The following is a 15,512-nucleotide window of genomic DNA, read 5'->3' as shown; positions in this document are numbered from 1 at the left end:
GGAAACACATTGATGTCTTTATTAATTATTACAACACGTTTTTACACAAATATCTACATGTGGCAACACAGTCACTAATAGAGTGGAGACTATAACTCTTGACCAGATCAATTTCTTCTCGTGACTAAGAAAAATTAAGTCTGTTGCCGTTCTTCAATATAATTTGAGAGTGAGGAGTCAATTCTTAATTTCAAAGACGACTTCTCAGAATAGTTGTTCTGCCCAATACTAGGAATTCTTGCCCAACACTTCATCATCTGTGAGTCAGAATATATAGCAGTGTATTCACATCATAACTTTAGCGTAAAGTATTAAGTATCACTTTGCAAGAAAAATCTCTATCACATCTCATCTTTCAACCATCCCAATCTGTTCTAATACCTGTTCAACTTAAATAAATGAAAACCTCATTCCTTTAAAAAAAATCAATAATAACATGGACATTACTCAAAATTCATTGATTATTCATTACAACACCTCTTTCAACTTTCTCAATTAAGACTCTAATTGTTCTTCTGTCTCATTTAACAAAACCCTCCTGCTTTCCAAACTCAAACATCAACTTCTGATCACTCCGTGAATCTTAATCTAAAATGTTAAGTCTTTCTATCTCTCATCTTTCAATTCTCCTGATCGAAGTTCCAATAGATCTTTTACTCTAACAAATACACCCTCCTTTCTCTAAAAAATCAACTCATGACAACTACTAGGAATCAACCATCAGTCTCTGTCATGTCTCCTCTTTCTACTGTCGTGATCCGGGGACCTGTGTCTCTTGTGAGTTCTCTCCCTGCTCCTGGAGCGGTCACGACTACCTCCATGCGAGTGCTGTTCTCTTCTCTCCTCCCTGTGGTCTCGTCTTTGCTTTCTCCTTGGCTCCTCCTCCTCTTCCTCCGAATCACTCCTCTCTCTCCTCTTGTGTTTGTGGGATGACCCTTTTGACTTTTTCACTTTGTGAGATGCATCCTTCCGTACCAGCTCACCATCTGAAAACAAAAAGGTAAAGGCAGAGATATAGATGAGAGTTTGCATTTAATAAAAGCAACCAAAGAATAACATAGTGTTTGATTTTGTGAAAGTCAAAAACCCTACTAAATATAAAACAAGTCGTGCCAAGGGAAATAAAAACGTACAGAGCTGAGGGGAGATTTTCACCAAAAAAAGATGACAAAGTTCCACATCTGTTCAGTCTCAAACCTCCAATTGTTGCACAAGCTCATTATCAACTGTATCACCACAGCAGCCATCATGACTATAAACAAATTCCAGAAGTTTTGGGCACTTGGAGAAAGTTCAGAGGCCCAGCCGATGGGATCAAGGATCGCTTGTCAGATCGGTAAGCAGTGGTCAAAACTTCACATCTCTCCATTGCTATGACATGCGTCAGTCTTACTAATCCAATTACCACCAGTGCTTGGCTTTCATAGGACCACTGTCTGACCTATTAAACACAGAAATGTTTGAACATCTCCTTTGCTTCCGCCCTTAGCCCCACCCATCAGTGTAACAAGCACAGTCAACCAATGCCACCCCTCACTGCCATCATGTAACAACGATTCGAGGAACGCTTTTCTCGGCTGGCCTACGATAAGGGCGGCAGACATTGGTCAGTCTAATTTTACACCTCTGGCTTCTGGCTACCCAAGAAAGTTTCTGTAGTGGCTCGGTACTCGAGCACTCTCACAGGCAGTCGTGAGATTTCACACCCTCACTTCCCTGACCATCTGCACCGCTTAGGGTTCACACGATGGGGAAACATGTCTAGGGTAACATTTACCCACAATTGCACCCCTACTCCCCTTCCTCGCCCAGCGGTATGGCCGTGGTGTTAAGTTTAGAGCCAGCAGAACCAAAGTTGCGAGTTTTATTTCAAATCAGTGCTGAGCGGGCAAAGCATTTTCCATCTTAGACAGGTGAAACCCTCGGAAGGGAGCTGATTTTTTTTGCCGTTTCCGCGTTGGACAGGTTTCCATTTTATACAGGTAATTAAAGAGGAAAAAATCAAGGGGTAGCGGGAAGATTCCGTTAAGACAGGTTTCCGTTTTATACAGGTTTCCGTTAAGGCAGGTTCAACTGTATAATTTTAAGTGTGTAATATGAATTCCTAACACTGCAGTTATCATTTATAACGTTGCATGGAGTCAGTGATCTAGTTGCTAGGCTGTTGGGATCAAAACCAACAGGTTATGAGTTCGAAACCCATCAGGGGCCTGACATTGTGTCTTTGGGAACAGGCACTTTAAACAAATTTTCCTCACCCAACTATGATGGGAATGGCTATCCAGCTACAGATGGCAAAAGATCTTGTCAGTTTCTTAGTGTTCGAACAATTTAATGGCTGGCTGCTAGCACAGTATGCTTTTCCGACGCCCAAAATGTTTCTGAGTGTTCTAAGGTCTGCTGAGATAACAATAGTTGTAAAGTACAAAGAGCAAGCTGTTGCGCAGGGATATGGGCAAAAATGCAATTGTTATTATAAATTATTATTATTATTATTATTATGTTATTAAAGAGGGCAGTAAACCTGTACCGTTTCAATCACAACTCACTATAAGCTTATCAATTTTTTATATTTAAAAAAATTTTCTTGTCATGCTACATGAACTGGACAATAAAGCACACAAAACTATTAATCTACAGGCCTAGGTTATCAACTCCATCAGACTTCAAACATACCTGAAGACTCTGAGTCGCTGCTGTCAGACTGTGATTTCCTTTTCTTGCTCTTCTTTTTCTTCTCTTTGCCAGAGGAAGACTGCAGCTTGTTCAGCTTCCTGAATCAATGCAAAAACAAAAATCAGAGACTTATTAAAAATAAAGTATATGTATAGTCTGGCACAGATAACACGAACAGGCCAAATTCAAAGTCATGTGAAAAATCATACAACATGTCATTCCCCAACTGAAATGCTTGGTCTATATTTTCTTTATATAGGCAGGACTGCTTTCTCAGACATTCGTCCGGGTTTGTCAAAAAACTCTTCTCAACAAGCCTGATCAAATTGTTTCCCACAATTGTCTCAAATTCAAACCGCCCTGTGGGCATGAAGGGTTAAAGTCAGGTGCTCGTCAGTTTTTGGGTATATAAAGTTATCGGTACACCACCTTTAAAGCTTGTTCATTTGTCTAGCTTTGGGTGAAAAACAAAACAAAAAAACATCTACCTTGAACAGAAGCCAAGATATTTGCAATTGAAGGGAGTGGGGGTTGCCTTGTGTCAGAGATAAAATAGGCAGAAAAAAAAAGATACCAAAGTTCGGTCACTTCCAAAGCTTTAGTGTCTTTGGAAACAACAAATTTACATTTTTTATGCTGTTGATCAATGTTTTACAGTAAAATCTATACAGAAATGTGTTATTAAATTCACATAAAAGATGCTGAGCAAAAAAAAAGGGGGAATTGATCAAAATTACCCAGCGGGGAGTAAAATGTCGGTTTCTTCAATTTCATTTTGATGAGCACTGATTTCATCACTACGCTTGCAATAATTGCTGCTATTTCTTTTGCTGCATATTCTACAAGCTACTGTTCACAATCCAACATCACTTTGTCACTCAGCTGCACATGTTTCTGCTACTGCTTCCACTATTACTCGTGCTATCGCTTAGTGTCCCATCAAAATCAAGCGTAAACTGAGACTCTTCCCCACCTACTATGCATTAGTATGAAAAAATTTTTATATACCCAACATGTAGCCTTGTCTGTTTCATTGTTTCAGTAAAGAGTAGCATATTGACACTATAATGTTCATTTAGAGCTGGAAAAGGGTAAAACAGACAGAAAGAACATACGGAAATTAAAGAAGTAGGACATACCAGAAGCCCCCCCACCACCACCTGGGAACCTGTAGCTGGTGTCCACAATACCAGGCCATGGTTCAACAAAGGTACATCTACATAATCACATAGGTCCACATGTGTGGATACCATTGAAGACTATTGAAATATCATCTACCTTACGGCTTTGCCCTCAGAGACATAAAAAAATCAACCTCTTTCCTCGGAGCCATACCCTAACAATGCTGCAAGCTGAAAACAATTTAACAGTCGTAATACATCTGTCCCTTCCACATTGTGGCACTGGTCCAAACAATGAGAGCCTAGATGCCACAAGTCAAAACTAAACAATCCCAAACAAATAAAGCAAATCACTTACTTCAACAGTTTCTTCTTCTGTTTGGGCGTAAGGGACTTGAGGAACTTCACTTCTGGATCTTCCTCATCTTCTTGAGCCAGGATCTTGTGCTGTTGAACAAAAGAGTCAGATTTCACATTTTTTGCCAACACCTTTACATTAGCTCGTTTCTATTTGATTAAAATATGACCATGTATGAACTTCTTAAATAAAACAGATGAAGAGAGTAGCAAAAATGACAGTAGGTCTCAACAAAGGGAATCTAAATACAGTCCAAACTGTCTAAGAAGACCACCCACACAGAGAAAAGTGGCCATCTTAGGCCGGTGAACATCTTACGAAGTGTCATTATAATGTAAGAAAATGCACGAGGGAAAATGGGAAGTGGCCACTTGTACAGGTGATTGTCTTATACAGGTGGCCTTTAGAGAATGTTCGACAGTAATATTAGCGTATGAGTCATGACCGCTACATTTGGCTCCTTTAACTAACCATTAGTGGAGTGAAAAATGTTAAAGCTCTTGCATAATCATGAAACATTTAAATCTAAAACCTTACGAGGAATTAAAGAAAAGAAACATAACAAAAGAAGCAACATTTTTTTTCAATAAGCATAGATGTTCATTGAACACTACTCATTAACACTTCGCTCAGCGCTCTGTAATCCTAGTAATGTATCAACAGCAGTAGCAATGACTGATCAGTACTGTGGAACTAGGCATTCATTGAAAGACAAACATTCCACACACTGCAGCGAAAATATGAGATATACATACGTGTCTTTCTGGCTCTGACCCCATCATACGTCCCAGCACACTGTCCTTGATGGCAAAGCCATCTTCACGTAGGCCATCCAGTATACCAGAGCTGCTGGTCTCCGCTGTGACAAAGTAAAGAGAATATAAGGGTCAGTGACCTCCAATAACACAAAACTAATGAATGTAGGCCTTTGAGACTTCATCATAATGAAAAACTAATGAACGTTATCTCAAGGTAGTTTTAGTATTATTAAAATTTTTACGGCACTTGCAATACAAATAGATCATTTCAGTGCCGATGATTAGAGGCGTTACTACAAGAGAGTAACATAAAAAAAAAGAAGGAAGAGAGAAAAGGATGATAGACATATGAAAGAAAAAAAAGAGCAAACCACACCAGAGCACCTGCCAACCGCCTACATCTTCAATACAACATGAAAACTTTTGAATGTTTTTACAGTTTGAGATACATGTGTTGACCGACCAGCAATAGCACTCAAGACATGACAGCATATAATATTTTCAACTTGCACAAAAATAGAGATTATCTTGAATATCATTTTTCGGTAAAATGTCTCCACAACATTTTCAAACTCAGAGACGTTATTGGTGTAATAAAAAAAAAACCTAGAGCCTTACATCTATAAAAGACTTTTGTGTCCACTTCAGAAAAACATTATCAGTTAAATTCAAATTCATCCCTAAGTTGAGGAAAATCAACTCTTCAAAAACAATGCGTACAAGTTTGCTGATTCGTACTTCACAGAAAGCAGGCAGAAAAATTGCCACATTTCATGTTTGAACAAAGAGTCCATAGAAGCATCATCATTATTAAGTGCCAGATCTGAAACAGATATCGGCAATCATGTTTCTTCATGCTCAGATGCTCTAAAAAAAACAACTTTATTATCCTGGTATTTCCCCATCACCCATCTGTTCAGGTTTTCTAAATAAGTTTCTCTTGATCTACCTTTGTCTTGTTTGCCTTCTATTTTTCCTGTGAGAACAAGATGTTCAAGTTTTTTCAAGTGTCCCAGAAACGGCATTTGTCACTTCTTAATTCCTAGGAGGTACTAAAGACTTAGTACAAGTCCCCATACCCAACCCACCATGTTCCCAGGTGGTGGACAGGGGAATGGCCTCCAGATGGCTGCTAAAGAGTTATAAACCAAATGGGAGAAGGTCGTCAAGAGCAGAGAAAAACCTGTGTTGCAGAGAGGATTCAATAAAGACCTCAAATACTCAAAGAGGAGACCATCATGGTGACAGGAGGCACCATAGATCCTACCAAACCCACAATTGCCTTGAGGATTGTCAGTGTATGACAAAGGTGAGCAGAGAAAACAGAACATAAACAGGCAATAGGCTACAGGAAAGCACTGCTGTAATTTCCTAAGAACCTCACGACAAGACGTGGAGAAGCATATCAAAACTGCAACACAGAGAAAGAAACAACGAAGGGAGAGTAAAAGATTACTTTATAAATTAAAAAAAAACAAAAAACCCAGTAACATTGAAAAAGAGACGTGTGAGAAGCAGAAGTTAACCCCACTGGAGCAACCATGAACAACCTACTGAAACAATAATTATGGAAACAACTACTAACGCATTTCTGGTTCTGCCGTCAAGTTCCTGCTGTAGAGAGGACAGATTTTGTCTGTGTTCACGTGACCCCACTGTCGACACTTGATGCAGCGCACGTTTCTGACCTCAATACCAAATGGCTGGTCCCTGATAGTGTCATCATCCTTCGCATATCTGCAGAAAACACACAGAAAAAGTTGTACAATTCAAGTCAGCAAAGGGGGAGCAATGGTCGAACTACTAATTATGTTACATGTTCTTGGGTTTTTTACATCGCCTGTATGAGTGCCAAAATGGTCTTACTATTTTGTATTCTTGAATAAAACTTGCATATAAAAAAGGTTCAAAGCCTCTTAATTCAAGAACACAACAAAAAAGATATATGCCAACATTCAGTAAACCGAATAGCCAACTTTGATAACTTAACAAACAGAAAAGACCACAGTAGAGTACACCATTAAATAAGCAAATGGAATGCAAATCGAGAGTGCACACCTACAATACAAGCAACTGCAACATGTATAAGAGTAAAAACACAATCAAATTATACTGTTAACCTTTTTGCAATACAGTGGAACTCGGATTTAACAAGCTCAGATTCAACGATAACTCGGATTCAACAAGATGAGATAGATTCCCTGTTTTTTCCTTCTTTAAAATCAATAAAAGTAACCCGAATTCAACGAGCACTTAAATCAGCCAGCTCGGATTCAATGAGGTCGCTTCCATGGTGAACAGCCCCCGCAGACGTGGCTTCGCTAATTTTTCTCCCAGAACAAACTTTGCTAATTTTTCTCCCAGAACAAACTTTATCTATTCCCAGAAACCATCCATTGCACCTGCATCATGAACCATTATTCACTTAGCCGATTGCATGCGACCAATCAGCGGCCTTTTTAAATACCAACATGTGTGTTGTTGGCACGCGTACATGTCTACTCTGGCGTGTGTCGGGGTTGGATGGGCGGCCTGCACACGTGTGGCTGTGTCTGCGTGTCGGGTAGGGGGCCACTAGCGGTCCGGGCGTTGAACGTCGCATATACAAACGTGTCAGTCTTTTTTTTTCCCTCGGCAACTGATCATTATTACAATAATAAGCTAGTCTTGACGTAGATCTACGTACTGAATTGTGCGCTGGTCTATGGAATCAAAAGTTGCCATATGCTCGGCTCTACACAGCAACACAACTTTTTCTTGGTAAACAATCGAGATGAAACAGGCTTGAGTATTTGAACGAATCGGTCTTTTTTTTTTACACAGCTCATAATATGCAGGCATTTCAGGCACTACTTGTGACTTCTCTTTATACATTACTTGCTCAGTGCATGTAATTATCTGCACTAAACCTCGTGTTTGCTATACGGAACACTCGGATTCAACAAGATTTTAGATCAGGCCCAACGACCTCGTTGAATCAGAGTTCCACTGTAATTCAAATAGTTATAACAACTGAATGATAAAGCACAACAGAAAACAATCAACTTACGCCTCACGGGGAGCGTTGTACTTTCTCTGCCACTCAAACTTCACTTCCTGTTGCTGACCCTCAGACTCCTGCACAAATATTTCAAACTTCACATTAGAAAAAAGTGGTGAGTATTGGTTCATAAACTTTGCAAAACTTTCAAGACTTTGTCACACTTGACTACAACAATTTCTGAGAACTAAATTATTTTGGCAGTGATGAAAGGCAGAAAGTTCTCTGCATATTTATTAGGGAATTCTGAAAATTTTATGGATGGCAGGCAAATGTACAAAGTCTTTTCAAAGCTTCATTCCTTTTTAATGTGATGTTTATCTACCATGTTCCACAACTTCATAATTTCAAATATTTGAAGTATACATTGCAACCCACAGATTTATTTTAATTCTATTCCAAAATTTGTACAGAAATGTCAGAAATATTTTTACCTTACAAATTTCCCACATACAATTTAGTTTTTTTAAATGTTTGAGTCTCAAACATTAGGACATGCACACATGTGCTTCATAAATATACCCTTGGCTTTTCTTCTGCAAAATGGACCGAAATTTATTTTCCCGGGGCATTCCTGCAGCAGCAATCACCCTGTTAATATATTATACTGACCAATCAACACATGATATTAAAAAGGCCCAAATCAAGAAGAAATCAACAGGGCTCTCGTGGTCAAGAGGTAGTGTTCGCCTCTCATTCAAAAGGTCCCAGGATCAAAACCTGACAGGGCTGGAAAAATTCTCTTCTCTAAAATGTTCTCCTTTCACTTCTTTACCTGTTCTCTGGTCCTGTTCTGTCATCTGCTTTCCTCTCCACTTTCTCCCCCCATCCCTGGCCTCAAGTGGGCTCCTCTCCCCTTTACTTCTGACTCTTTCTAATGATACACCTGGCTCCTTCTTACTGCTGTCTTTACAGCACACTCCTGATCTTAGGCTAAGCAAGATCAAATACACCTCTATGCTTCTCAGAATGTGAATCTTAGGAGGTCCTGGGTGCAAGTTGCCAGGTTAAAAAACCTTGGTGGTCTTAAAAATCAGTAGTAATAGTAGGCTTCAGGCACTATTCGAGCAAAATTCAAAATTAGTTCCTACTAAAACTGAAAATACCCTTGTCAGCATAAAAAATGTCAAGCATCTTCAAAGAATGTGGCTGCCTCAAAGCAAAGGACCATACGAATAAGGAGAGACAGCTACACATGTAAAAAAAATCAGCAGTCAATTACCCCTGAGATCTAGCAGGGCCACGCAAAAAGGCAAAAATTAAGAAAACTTTCGGTGATAGGCTATTTTTAATTACTCAGTTTAATCTTCCTGCTGTGTTCCTTTTTTTTTTCTTTTTTTTCCAAATAGTTTCATGAAGTTTTCCCAACAATGAAAGCTGAAAATGAAATTCTTGAGGGGTTTTTTTCCATTTGCCCGATAGAATGGGAACCTTCAACAGAAGTAACCAAACCTATCTTTTCATTTTACCTCTTTTTTCTTCAGACCGGGTGGTGCATCATACAAGAAGCTCAGTCCAAGCTTGGCCTTCTCGTCTCCAAGGAGGGCTCTGTAAAACAGCAAATAGCAAAGGAAAATATTGTTAAAATAAACATAGCTCCACGCTGAATTTTCGATTTGAATGAGAATGTAGGTGTTTTCTATGCCTCCATCAATACAATTACAATTTAGATCATTCAGGAGGCGGGCAACTTGTCAGGGCCAACCCGGGCTGAGGGGAATACCATATCCCATATAGAAAGACCAAGATACTAGGAAATTTTCTCCCTGAACAGCGGATCACCTAACAGCTACATCACAGTAGATGCTGGTGACTGAATTTCAAATCATATTGTTTTTAGACATAAATTGTGTAAAAGAGACTGATGTCTTCACAACAACAAAAATAATAATAATGTTACAGTTTTTTAATCGTTTTTTGTGTAGTAAACCAGAAATTTCTTTGAACAATTTTTATATCAAACCAAAAATCTACTTCTACAATAATACAATGCTGGGCTACAAAATTGAATATTTATATTGTCATACATAATGGCCTGTTTTAAAGACTAAAAGCCCCTTCAGTCCATAGTAACAGGCAAAAGAAAGCAAGAGGTAAAAAAACACACACACTGATTTGTACACTGAGCAGAGCATGTGATAGAACAGAATTAGCTATGAAAATTACAACTTATAATACCAAATTTTCATGTACTATACAGGCTTTCTAAATGTATGCCTTGGATACATCAAATCATTGTATCATTTCAGAAAGGGCAAAACAGGCCATTCATTGAGAGTACAAACAGTTTTTTTTTAATTTAAAGAGAAAAGTTCTAAACATATTGAGCAAAACTAGATGCAAGTGGCAGAAAACATGATAATGAGTATGCAACATGTTTTTACATTCACATTCAAACAATGCCACAGCTATCTAAAATATTAAGTTTAACCTTTCGGCGATGATGTAGATGATGTGCATTCAGATTCTGCATGGTGATCAGATGTGTACCATTCAAAAACAACCACCTCGTTACTTCCTTTTCCCTTGTATTCTCTAACAGAAGCCTGCAATGTGAAGATCAGTCTTTCTTCTCAGTGGCTGCCAAATTTAGGGGAGCTTGGGTAATATTCAGATGTTTCGCAGCCCCTCTGAATACAGAGAGTCAGAAAATTACAGTGCCATTTGGCAGGTTATGGACTCACCACCAATCAATTCTTTTTCTTCAATAAAAACTCAACCGTCACTGAAAATGGGGGAAAAAATTACTTCTGTGAGTTCTCAAATTTCTCCTTCACATATTGGTGTGTTATACATAAGGTGTGATTAATTTGCATGTTCCTAGGTTTAGCCTTGGCTGTGGCAAGTCTACTGTATAATTGCAGTGCCGGCATGGCATGCTGTGGGTAGCATTGCTAACTTTCATCTCAAATGAAGTAAATAGTCTCTTCCACTCTATTAAGTTCTAGCCAAGAAAGTAAAACTTACCTGTTGCTCAGGACTTCCTGTTCTTTTTGATACTGTGCTAGCAAATCCTCCTGTTGTTTCTTTTCAAACGCTGTTTTCTGTTCTGCCATCCATTTCTATAAAGCCAAAGAGAAACAAACAGCAGTGAGGTTAAGTTCTAGCCCATTACTTACATAAAAGAGTCATTTCAGACAACTGCCAACATGAATTAAAAAAACACTTTATATGCAATTTATGTGCTAAAGAACAGAACTACTCAACCAAGACAAATCCTAAAATTAATGCCTCCCTTAAGATCAAACTCCACCAATATTGAACATGACACAAAATTGAGATCTTTTTAACAACAAATTCTACAGCTATATAATTTAATACCTTTCACTGCCAAACATGTTGCCTAGCCTAGAGAACATTGTTCATTAATCTAAAAAATACTTAGTCTTCTAAATTATTTCTCAGGCTCTTCAACAGTCTATTATGTAATTCAATGCGGTTCTCGGAATCTCTGTTCACTTTATCAGCTTTCCTCAGTCAGTCAGTCACACTCACTCTCACTCATCCCACACGCATTCAGTCAGTTTACTTACACGTTTTATGTTGTCTTTACTCGCTGGATGAAAAAACTTTTTAGTCATATAATTATTAAAACCTTTCCCCATCTTGAAGGTTTTAAAGAGCAACTCTTATTATACAAAACACAAAAATCAGTCCTTGATCCACAACAACCTAACGTGCTCCAAACGCCAAACACAAACAAGAAATTGTTTATAAAATCATTCTAGCCGGAAGTTGTAAACCTGTAAACCGGAAATAGATGTTTAGTTTCCAAAAGCGGTGTCGACTGTGAAAAGTTGTCCGTTACCAAATATCATGTGTTTCTTTAAGTACAGAAGAAAAAAAGAAAGTAAAAAAAATGGGAGAAAAAATCGTAAATTAATTATGACAAAAATGCAATTACGACAAAAATATTCGTTTGTTCTTTTGAGCTGTTTTTTTTCTTCCTTTTCTTTAAAAGGCTCATTAAGAATTCAAACAAGTTTTTCCTTCACAGATACATGTTCTCAGGCATTTAATTAACTGTTTTCATTTTCTGTCCATAATGTTCTTGATATCGAGGACACACTCCACAAGCGTCAAAAGTTATAAATCCTCCATTATTGGCCTGACTTCACTAAACCTTTCTTTTTAAAATTTATACTTGGATTAAATTTGATATATGATTAGATTTATCCCTCCCATCTTAATGACTTACCAGAGTATTAGATCTACATTTACCCCCTTTCAATATTCTTATACTTACATATCTTATTCAAGGGTGGTTCTTTTCAGTGGACAAGACTAGCGGCGCCGGTCACTTTTTGTCGGCTGTACAGTGGACAATACAAGAGACTTATAACTAATAGCGGTGTTTATTTAGTTTCAAGTAAATGAAATTAATGTTATTTCTCAACGTTCAAAAAACACTCTGCCAATTTGAAGACGCTCAAAGACAGGGGCGAGGGCTGACTTGTTTGACAAGGTAATCAAAGTGAAATGGAACCAGATATTATGGCCTGGGGATATCACACAAGAATCTTACTCAAGGTGGTGACTCTTAAGTTGTGTGAATGAAAACAAATCCGGAATTCAACTGCCAAAATAATCGGGAAAGTATCTCATTAAATATCAATTCCAACTAATATTAAATCTAACTTTAGAAGTGAATACACAAACCCAAAGCAAGGAAGCAGAGATGTCAGTACTAGATCTATAATATGTTATAGAGATACCAGGGAGTCTAACTCTTTGGTAGAACATGACAATTATCATTTTTTTTAATTTCACTTTTGGCTGTTTTTTGTCTAGCTTTTCGCGGCCAGGAGCCGGTGTCATAATCGAGGTCACGATCTGATTATAGGACGTTAAAAAGTCGAGGAAAAAAAGGAAGCACAGGCAGCAGTAAAGAGATTATTAGGAGTTAGTGCCCCTCACATCTGTAAGGTAGACTCGACCAGTGTAATAGTTCACTTACATAATCAGGGCTTACGACTGAATTTATAACTGTGGCCCGAAAGGGGTGAACAGGGTATATGTGGCAATGAAACAGTATTGACTGCTATGCACGTATTCCCTTCAACTCTACTGGTAGACTCTTCCAGCCCCACTTTAAGCTTATTTAATCAAAGCTTGTGACTGCTTATGGAGTGGCCCGAGAGGGGTGAGCAAGCTATTTCGGTGGCAGTGAAACCGTTTTGAATGTTAGGCATACTGTTCATTGTTGATTATGAACGTCTTTTTACATGTATTTATAAGGTTTACGTTTATGGGTGAATTTGACTGCTACAACGTTTCAAAATTAGGAAGGGAAGCAGTGATTATTTGATTATATAGACGCTTCGCCTCTGCTCAAAGAGATATAAGGGGTTCGACTACTTGTAGTGTGTTGTCGCATTGCAGACATTGGTTCCTTTATCATTGTTTATCACGCCTGTCGTAACTTTTATGTAAATCGCCCCCCCCCCCCCCCCCCCTGTCACACTGGACGTCACCAAAAACCGCATGCTCAGTGGTGATGTTAGTCGTCCCGGCGAATTCTGAATTCATCTTTTGCCCACAGAGTGCAAAGACGGCTTCTAATATAATATTTCCAGTTGGCCTCTCTGTTGTTACTTATAAAAGAAGGACAGGTCTGCAGTACAAAACATACTTTTACATTTTTTCATCAGTGACATTTAGCATTCAACATATGCTTTCCTTTTAACTGTCTGTACATCGATAGTGAACAAAGTTCTAATTTATCCCAGTTGAATTGTAAGCAAGCCATGACCCTGTTTCGCGTTTTATTCGTCGTCTTCTTCGCGGAGTCAAGGAGTTAAAGGCCTACCTTCTCCGAACCGCGATGCGGCGATTTTAAAGCCGGCGAACCGCCCTGTTGGAAAGAGGGAATGTTAACGAGGAGAAGCGCCTCGTCGTTTGGCTATCAGAGTGATCTGGGCCTCAAACAATACACCCCCAAAATTCCCCCTTTCCCACCTTCATCAACCAAGCTAGACTCCAATGTCTATAATTTTAGCATTTAACACAGTACCCCACCTAGATCAGTGTTCTGAGAACTGAGAGGTGCAATGCAGAGAAGAACGTTTGCATATGATCGGACATTGTTGTGTGCGCGCTCTCTCTCTCTCTCTCTCTCTCTCTCTCTCTCTCTCTCTCTCTGTGTGTGTGTGTGTGTGTGTGTGTGTGTGTGTTTAGTACAGTATATTATTATTTATTCCGATTCTAGACTTCATCTGCATGGGACAGCGTCATTGGTAAGGTATCAATTGACATTTTGTCGTCACACAGGTTTCGGATTTTTACTTTACAAGTGCACGTCGAGACTATATCTGGGTGTATGGAAAGTAGGTCTTTGGGTGTAGTACTACTACTAGTAGTACAAGAAGCCAGGGCTAGGAAGTGGATGTTTATCACTTTCAGTTTGTTTTCTCTATTATACTATTGTAGTGTTTCTTGTTTCGTGTTGAGTTGATCAAGACATTTTTCTATCCATATTTCAGTGTCTTGAAACGTTTTGAAGTTTATAAACGTGTGGATTTTCTTCTACTAAAACCTTTTCATACGTTGACACCCCCCCCCCTCTCTCTCTCTCTCTTTCACACACACACACACACACACACACACACACACACACACACACACACGCTCATACACACGCACACATACACAAAACCACATAAACCTAAAGGTGTACCGGTAGGTATAAAATGGATTGTCTGTCTGACTCTCTCTGTGTGTGTGTGTGTGTGTGTGTGTGTGTGTGTGTGTGTGTGTGTGTGTGTGTGTGTGTGTGTGTGTGTTGTAAGGGGTACGGTTTTAAGGGGAGGGGGTAATCAATGGGAATTACAGCCGGTCAGTTCTACTTTCTACGAACCAAGAGCCGCCCCTGTTCTTATTCAATTACTGTTAATGTTCAACTTTTTCCAGTAAGACACTTATAGTTAGTCATTGGAAGCTCATATAGAATAGTCTCACACTACTCAAAGCTGCTTAGTTTACATCTCAAGAGATCTCCAAATTACCAGGAATGTAGGTCCTTCTCACTATTTACCCAAGTTGACCCGTAGGTAACAAATTTTAAGCCGCTGCAGAAGGAGGCGGTCCACAACAACTCTGACCACACAAAATTAGAAGTGAGATGAGCAGTCACACTGTTTACCCAGTATGTTACAATGGGCACCAACATGAAGTTGCAACAGAAGTGTCACTCACTGGCCGAGTTGTGGCGCCCCATTTGATTGTTTCATCATGGCACATGGCTTTCCTTATCAGACACATTTCATTTTGTTTTTATCTTTGCAGAGCACACCATCTTCCTTGTCTGATAAACTTTTAAAATTTTAACGCAAACAGCAGACACGAAACTTCCTTTCTTCCTTCCCTCCAAAATAAAAATACTCAAAACATTTTCATAGGCCTTACAGCCGTCCTAAGCTTGTGGCCGCCTCCTGTTGTGACCTTATAAGTTATAAGGGAATGGGGTTTTTTTTTCATTTTTTTTTTATATAAAAAGACTACCCAAACCACCCCTTTTTTTTTTTCAAAAATACCCCCCTAAAAGGGGGGGGGGTTTTTTG

The 15,512-nt window shown here is 38.9% G+C and overlaps 1 protein-coding gene across 1 annotated transcript; it reads right to left on the bottom strand.

Moving 5' to 3' along the window:
• Window positions 1–11,692, bottom strand: LOC101846324 (corepressor interacting with RBPJ 1). Its single transcript, XM_005090135.3, has 9 exons — window positions 11,487–11,692; window positions 10,921–11,015; window positions 9,423–9,501; window positions 7,963–8,030; window positions 6,499–6,650; window positions 4,911–5,014; window positions 4,156–4,244; window positions 2,677–2,774; window positions 1–986 (listed from the first exon to the last, which is right to left on the bottom strand). The coding sequence occupies exons 1-9, from the start codon at window positions 11,556–11,558 to the stop codon at window positions 721–723; spliced, it is 1,023 nt and encodes a 340-aa protein (XP_005090192.1). The 5' UTR covers window positions 11,559–11,692; the 3' UTR covers window positions 1–720.
• Between the last annotated feature and the right edge of the window lie 3,820 nt (window positions 11,693–15,512).

This window comes from Aplysia californica, unplaced genomic scaffold (assembly GCF_000002075.1).
Source record: "Aplysia californica isolate F4 #8 unplaced genomic scaffold, AplCal3.0 scaffold00013, whole genome shotgun sequence".
NCBI lineage: Eukaryota > Metazoa > Mollusca > Gastropoda > Aplysiida > Aplysiidae > Aplysia > Aplysia californica.
The sequence above is the reverse complement of the archived record's forward strand: the minus strand, read 5'-3'. Positions and strand labels throughout refer to the sequence as shown.